At 50.2% G+C, this 7916-nt stretch overlaps 1 protein-coding gene across 1 annotated transcript in view; it reads right to left on the bottom strand.

Annotated features, from left to right (window-relative positions):
* HID1 (HID1 domain containing) overlaps positions 1-6520 on the bottom strand; it is a 33325-nt gene extending 26805 nt beyond the window's left edge. Inside the window, exon 1 of the mRNA XM_072881373.1 lies at positions 6308-6520. Within this exon, the coding sequence (XP_072737474.1) occupies positions 6308-6373 (66 nt within the window). The 5' untranslated portion in view covers positions 6374-6520. The remainder of the gene's footprint in view (positions 1-6307) is intronic.
* Positions 6521-7916: the final 1396 nt, after the last annotated feature.

Genomic DNA, 7916 nt, shown 5'->3' on the forward strand with positions numbered 1-7916 from the left:
GCCTTAGCTCCAGTGCCATAGAGGCTGCTTATCACTTGTCCTGGTCCTTCCAGCTATGCAATGAATCAGCCCAAGCAACTCCCCAGTCTTTAAAAGCAAAACCAGAAAAAACCCTACACGTATTCAGGCATCTTCTTAAACTCTGCTCTAGTGCTGGAACACTCTTCATTTTATCAGCTGGCCAAAGCAAGTTGCCACCAAACCTCTTTCCAAGGGAAGAGCAACTTTTTCCACATGGTTCAAGATCACAGGTCCTCAGAGGGGATCTGCAGGAAGAGGCAAGTGTTTACAGCCTGACCTTCAGCTTCCTGAGTGTGTGAAGGAGCTGTGCTCTTTGTAACCTGGGCATGAAATGCTTAAATGGAAGCAAAGCTATTTTGCAAATCTCATTTCTAATTACACTCCTCAAAAAGAGCCAAGTATTTGGAAATCCAATCTATGTAATGCACGAAACATCCTACGCTTCCTACACCCCTGTTCAAACCACGTACCACAACCGCATGTATAATTGCCACATGTACCTACTGGCTGCCTGCCACAGCCACTCCCACTGACAACAGTGAGCAGCAATTGCTGCTAATTAGAGATCATGCATAAATAATGGCTTCACTCTCATCTAGAGGGGAAGGAGAAAACCATTTCCCTCCAGTAGACACAGATCCCTTTACCTCCCGCTAGCCTGAGGCCTCCTCAGAGGTTGAACACAGCCGCTATTTTACAGATGGTAATGCAACAGCTAAGACAGATTGAAGAACACGGTCTCTGACTAAAATTACATGGAGGTAATTTTAGGAGAAGCATAGCAGCAATTACCCAAGCTGCAACGTTGGATGCTGCAGCCACATTAATGTCACGGCTGCCATCTTGGCAAGCAGATTACGCTAAAACACCATTTCTTTCATTTTTAATAGCTGCAGCAAGTCAGCTCCTCATCCAACAGATGGTATCCCATGTACAATCCTGGGACATGGATTCAGTACTGAGTCACTCACATCCCCACAGCCCCCCTGTTTTAATTAACAGTCTGGCATCATGAAGCTACTTGATCCACATAATATTCGTTTCCTTGACAGAACATTACTGGATGTTTTTAAGCAGACTGTATTCTGCACACAGCATCTCTGGGGATCTAAATATCCATTTCCTCATGCTGAGCTCACCAACAACCTGTATCTAGCTCGCAGAGAAGGGAAATAGAGAGACCTAGAACAGTCTTGTTCACCAGCCATGGATATCTTCATTTGGAAATGTCAAGATTTAGTTACAAGCGTTGGTACTGCACATGCTGCAGTAACAAATCCCACAGCACCGCAGCTAGCCTTGGCAGTGCTTTAACCAGAAGAGCTCACGAGGAAATGAATCCTCACCAGCAATGCTCTGAGCTGCGGCCACTCTGGATCCTCCAGATCAGCACAGATGTGTCCTCTCTTGGTGAGGGAGCTTCAGCACACAGATAAGAAAGAGCCTGATGTGCCTCCAACACAGTGCAGACAACCAGCTCTGCACCAGCGGTGCAATGAGAATGAGAACTTCATCATTGCCACAAGAATCAAGGGATCGGTAGCTCAACTCTACACTGGAAACACGACTGGCACAGGTGGAGAGCAAAGGAAGTTAATGACCCCCCATGCACCCCACTGCAGAGGCTGCTGAAGTTACAGAGCTAACTGGTAGAGAGAGACGCTGCTGCCTGAACCAAGCTCTCCACACCCAAGGGAAGAGATGACTGGAGTGCAGAGTGCTGAGAACACAGTGGGCAGCGCTGAGGTGATGTGACATCTCAGAGTGGGCAAGGAGGGAGACTTTTGCCTTCAGTTCACCTGTGCAAGGCGTAAAGACCTCCCACCTGCATGCTGGCCACACAAAGGTGGAACCAGTCCTACTGGACACCTCCAGTCTTCACTTCCCAGTAGTTATCAATGTTGGGTTTCAGGTTCTTTAAAGCAGACTGTAAAGCACACCATACATGCATGCTGTAGGAGTCGGAAAAGGAAGACGCTCGGTTTGCAAGCACCTTGCCAATTACTGAACAGAGAATCACAGCCCTGAACAGGCAATCCCCAGACAAACAGGATACATCCGAGGAAACAGGAAAACAGAGTGGAGCTGACCATGTCCTGTAAACAGGAAAAGGTCCCAAGGCACAGCCTCCCCCCATTTGTTACTGTCCTCAGTCTGACACTAGTACCACCTTCACTTTCTCTTTCAGATACAATCCCTCACAAACTCAGGCAGGGTGAGTGTTTGCACCCTCCTCCCAACCAAGACCTCTGCACTTACACCTTGACATTGAACGCTTGTTCCCAACAATGCCTCCCACAGGTCCCTTCCAGAGGACTGTCCTTAAGCCAGTTCTGAGGTTGCTGCAAACTGCCAGTGGAAAATCAAGGGGGCAAGCAGCCACTAGTCTTGCTCACTGTATTCTCCTTTTGCTTCTTGCCAACACACCAACCAAGCATCCCACCAGCCAAGGCAGTGAGGCATTTGGGGCAGGGACCTCTCCTTTTTCTGGGACTCGACAGCAGAGCAGAGCCCTAGCCCCTGACCAGGGTTTCTAGCCAGTACTATGCAAGCTCAGATAATATGTAACAGCAGCGTGCTCCTTTCCATCCCAAATGAGGCAGAACTGTGGCACATAATGACCAAAGCGCCATTCATGCAGCACTTGACTGAGCTCTAGGAGATCAGGCAACCCTGCAGGGCCAGCAGATTAGTCTGAGGCAATTCATGCACCTTTGCACCACCTGTTTGTGAGCCACTGTGCATAAGGAAAGTCTGAGGACAGATTTATTCAAAACGTTAATAACTAGCAAGATTTCGTCCCTGCTGCCAAGGACAAGAGCTCCACACAGATTTCGGAGCAATAGTAAATTTTTCTGTAGGGTCTTTGTGGTCAGCAGTGCAGAATCAAGGAGACGCTCCACATGAGCCTGTTGCCAGTTCTCTGCTCCCACAGCAGAGACCGTGTTGCAAAGGAAACTGGAAAGTGGGATTTGTGGAAGTCTGACAAGGAAAGCCTAGGACAAAAGTCAGCTGTATGATGTGTTAGTTACAGCTTTGCTTTTAAGAAAACAGCTTTGCTTTTGATTAACCCGAGAGACTTGGATACTTGAATACTATCAGAAATAGGCTACCAGAAACCAACCTCTCTCTAAACATAAGGTGTACTTTTATCAGGCTCAAATTAACAGCCTGTTGTATGACTGCATTTGCACATCAGAGAAAAAGAAAGGACTGGAGCTTGTCCCTAGTGTCTGATCCTTCCTGTTTCTTTAAAAGCAGAGGCACAGCTAGCATTAAAATCTAACAAGCTAGCTCACGAGATCAAAATTTCTTATCTTCCAGTCGGTTGCTTGCAGAAACCATTTAATCGCCAGCTGGCTGAGAAAAGAAACCATGTTTTCCCAGCAGTTAAGACTCCCAGCTTCAGTTCCCTGCTCTGCCACTGACTAGCTGTCATATTCGCAACCTACATTTCCCTTCACCTGTTAAGTAGACAGCACTTTTATGGGCGATTTGGGAGGGCTCACACATTCTCTATGATAAACCACACCTGGTTTATTATTAAAAGGGTGGGCCCTATCAATTTAAACGTGTGCAGTGTAATGTAATATATAAGTATTATTAAAAAAAACTAAAGTCCATTTCTCGTGTGTGATTATTAATATACATCTGTAGCATAAGCTAATTCCTTCCTTCTGGTACTACTGCCCTTTTTTAAATCACTGAAATAATTCTGAAGTGATTTTTCTTTTGTAATACTCTTACATCTTCAGAGTTTCTCTTTGGCAATTAAAAATCAATTAAAGTCAATTTCATTTGTGTCCAGACTTGGTGTGACTTCCACGTTCTGGGCTCCACATGTGGTACAAGCATTCAAGTGTTATGTTCCTTACAGATTTATTTAATTTTTTTAAATGTTCACATGGGAACACTCATATTTTTTAATTAACAAAAGCCTGGAGATTATAAGAACTTATTTTTAATAAAAATATTACTTCAGTGCTAACTCTGAACCTTCACTAGTGAGTGAACAGTGCTTTCTGCTCAACCACTTCCTTCCATCAGAGCCTTAGGAAACATCACATAGTACATTACTAAGCTCACCATTTCATGTTACCAATGATTTGATGAAAATCTATTTGTCTAGCTACATAATGTCAGAGGAGAAGCTGCAAAAAAGGAGACGCTGCTGAGAAAGCAAAGTGTATTTTGAGCTAATAGCTTTGAAGTGGGGATTTGACTCTGTCCACTGCAGCCTGGTTTTGAACCCAGGGTTTCACTGACTAGGAGGTTACATGGAGGTTGCTGCTGGTATGAGCTCAGATGGCTCCACAAGAGTCCAGTCATGCATCCTGCACAAGCAAACACCAGTGCCCTTCTACGGTATGTAAATATGGGAGCGCCAACACCCCACCCTTTTTCCACATGGCAGTTAGTCTCACCTAGACCATGAAGATGTGAAATGAATCCAGCCAAGAATGAAGCTTTTCCTCCTTCCTTTATTCAGGGCCCCAGTGAACCTTCTTTCATTACACATGTCGATAAACCAGGGAAGGGGAGCACTCTCTTCTTGGCTGGCGATCTGAAGGATTGCCTCATACAGGATTTTCTTTGTGAACAGCAGACTGAGAAGATCCCTATAGGCTTGATTCTCTCCCTCCCCCCCCCATCTCACTTTATAAGCATGTTTCCCAGTGGAGGAAGGACAGTCCAAAGCTAAAGGCACTCTGAACTATTTGACATCCAGAAGAAACTTTGGAAGAATTCCTTAAAACATTAATTCATCCACTTCTCTTTTTGCCTAGGGATGTTGTGGAACATCCACAATTAGAGGTTTTTAAGAACATGTTCACAGAAGCCATTCCTGAGCAATGCAGATAGAAGAGATACTGCTTTAGAAAGTATAAACATGATTGCTCAAAAGCTCTTCCAGCCTTACTTTCTATGATCCATTTTCCAGTCTTAGTCTTTGTCTCTTGAGTTTTCACACAGATTTTCTCCTATGACTCTTTATCCCTTTGCATCCATAATCTTTTCTTCTGAATTCATTCCCCATCGTTAAATATCTTCCTGCCATCATCCCCAAGTTTTCCTAGCAGCTGTCATTCCCTCACCACCAAAGGTGGCTCAGAGCAGCAATTCTCCATTGTAGCTCAGAAGAACCCAAGATGCAATTTCTCAATAGAGCAAAATCCCTCTGCTCCTTAGAGAGAAGGATAGTCTACTAATTTTCTGCCAGCGTGTTGCTGGGCTCCCAAATTAAGACAAGAACTAAACTAGCTCCCAGGACATGAGCAACATCTGTTAGACCTCTAGGCAACCACCCTCCCTACACACCATCCTGAATCCCTTTCACTTAACTCCTTCTCCTCCTCTTCAGCCTGCAGAAATAAAGCAGTATTTCACAGGTCACAGATGGAAGCTGCTTCTGCTGCAAAAAGCTCACCCCAACAGCGTGGCTGGCCAACAGCCCTTTCAATCTGCCATTACCCCAAAACAGGGCAAGATTCTCCACTAATTATTTGGGGGGGGTGAGATACAGAAAAGGGGGCATTGCCAAACCTCGTGGTGATGTTAGGAGCTGTGGACATCCCTTACGACAGCAGCGTCTCGATCTGCTACCGCAGGACACTGTTTAGCAAAGCGCAAGATGTCAGAGGCAGCAACTGCCGTGCTACCAGCACGGCCCTGCCAGACCCGACGGCTGGCCAGGAGCCGGCCGGTGCCCCGAGGCACAGCCCAGCCTCGCCGCCCTACTCCTGCTCCCCCTCCGCGACCGCAGGAGACCTCTGGAGCCCAGCGACATGGCAGATGGGACCAGCTTGCCCGGATCTCCCGTCGGCTCCCCAGCCTCAGGGCAAGGCCTCACCGCGAGAGCCTGGACCAGAGCCAGCCGTGGCCGAAGCCCCCAGCCGCGGCGGCGTTGTCACCTCCGCCCCGAGCCCTGCGGGTCCCCAGCAGCGTGCAGCCCTGTCCCCATGCACAAGGCACCCGCGCCGGCCCTGCTCACCAGAGTCGGGCTGCGGGGGCAGCGGCCCGGCCGCCTCTTTCCTTCAGCGCCGGGGGTGGCTCGGGGCAGGGCTGGGGGAGAGGGGCCCGTCACCCCTCCGCGGCTGCCTCCGAGCATCCCCGGCCACCTCACTGCCGGAGGCCGCGCCTCAGGGCAGGCGGGCGGCTCCCGACATGGCGGCCCCCCCCGACCTCACCCACCTCCCGACATGGCGGCCCCCTCCTCACCTCACCCACCTCCCGACATGGCGGCCCCCTCCTCACCTCACCCACCTCCCGACATGGCGGCCCTCACCTGGGTCTTGGTGGTGAGCTGGATCACCGCCTTCCTGAAGTTGAGCTTGGAGTCGGCGCTGCCCATGGTGCGGCCCGGCTCGGCGGGGCTGCGGCCTGCCAGCCGCGGCGGGCAGGGCCGGGCGGGGCCGTCCCCTCACACCGCCGATCCCGCCTCCCCTCCTCGGCCCGCCGCTGCCGCCATCCCCCTTCCCCGCGCCGGCGGCTCTCCCTGCCTCCCTCCTGTCAAACCCGGCCTCGCAGGTCCCGGCCCTCCCTCCCCTTCTCCCGCATCCCTTCCTCCGCCCACCGCCGCGGCTCCTCCTCCGCCGGCCCCGCCGCCAGCCCTCCATCCCGCCCCGCCGCCAGCCCTCCATCCCGCCCCGCTGCCTCTCCGCAGGCACCTTCCTCCGCCTCCTCGCCCCAGTCTCTCGCCTCCTTTCCCACCTCCGTTTGCCGTCCTTTCCCCGCTTCACCCCTTCCCTCTGTCATCCTTCTTCTGGCAGCCTCCCCTCCCTCCATCTTTCCGCCCACACTTCACTCCCGCTCCCCACGGCCGTGCTCCCCCAGCATCCTCTCTCGTCTCCCCTCTCCATATGAGGGCCCACGGCAGAGCACGGCTTTCCTCATTTTGCCCTTCTCCTCCAGCCCTTCCTCACTCTCCCCTCTGGCCTAGGCTCCCTCCACCCATCGCCTTTCCCGACAGCCCCTTTCTCCTCTTCTTCCCCTGCCTTTGCCTTCTCTCCCCCCGCCCCCCCATCAGCTCCCTCTTCCCCTTTCTTGCCCCCTTCTTCCTCCCCTCTGTTTGCAGTCTTTGTCCCCTGAAGCCCCTTTGCTCAGCTGCTCTCAGCAGCCTGGCCCCGAGCTGGGATGGTCAGGAGGTACAGCAGGGTGCCGGGGAATGGCTGGCTCCAGCCTCTTCTGCCTAGTCCTGGGTTGAAAGGGGCCAGGAGCAAGCAGGCTTGTAACAAGTACCCTGTACAAGCACCTTGTAATGAGCTCGTTGCATGTGGTGACCCATTAACCCTAATGAAATTCTACCCACCTGCAAGGAGAGGATGTTTTATAACCCCAGGGACTGGGAATTCAGGATTTGGCCCTCACTGTACACCTCAAAGCAGCTGTTAGAGGTGATTCAGTGTTGCCTTGTGAGCTATCATCACTGTTTTCTGCACCAAGCAGCTCTATGAACTGCAAGCAGGTCTTTTTGGTGTTACCGGGTTACATTTCACGTGCTCAGCTCTGCAAACCTCCTTTCTTCAGAGGAAATGAGGTAATTCTAATCTTTTTGCAAAAGCGAGCAATGTGCTGACTCCCTGGCTGGCACAGACTGTGGGAATTCTCATTGGTTGGCATATAACCTGTACAGAAATCACCAATGTTTGATTATATCAAGTGGCAGGTCAGAGCTGAGATATTCTTGTTAAACCTACAGGAAAAAAAATATTTTCACAACATTGTATGTGAGGCTTTTGCTGTCAAACAGCCTAGGGCTTTGCATCCAAGCACTCAGTATGGCTATACTATACAGATAAATGATGATAGTTTATTGTTAGGAACAGAATACTTTTCACAGGCAATATCACTTTTCACCATTAATATCTTCTGATTTCTATATTAAAATTGCTCAG

Source organism: Ciconia boyciana, chromosome 16 (genome assembly GCF_034638445.1).
Source record: "Ciconia boyciana chromosome 16, ASM3463844v1, whole genome shotgun sequence".
NCBI classification, from domain to species: domain Eukaryota; kingdom Metazoa; phylum Chordata; class Aves; order Ciconiiformes; family Ciconiidae; genus Ciconia; species Ciconia boyciana.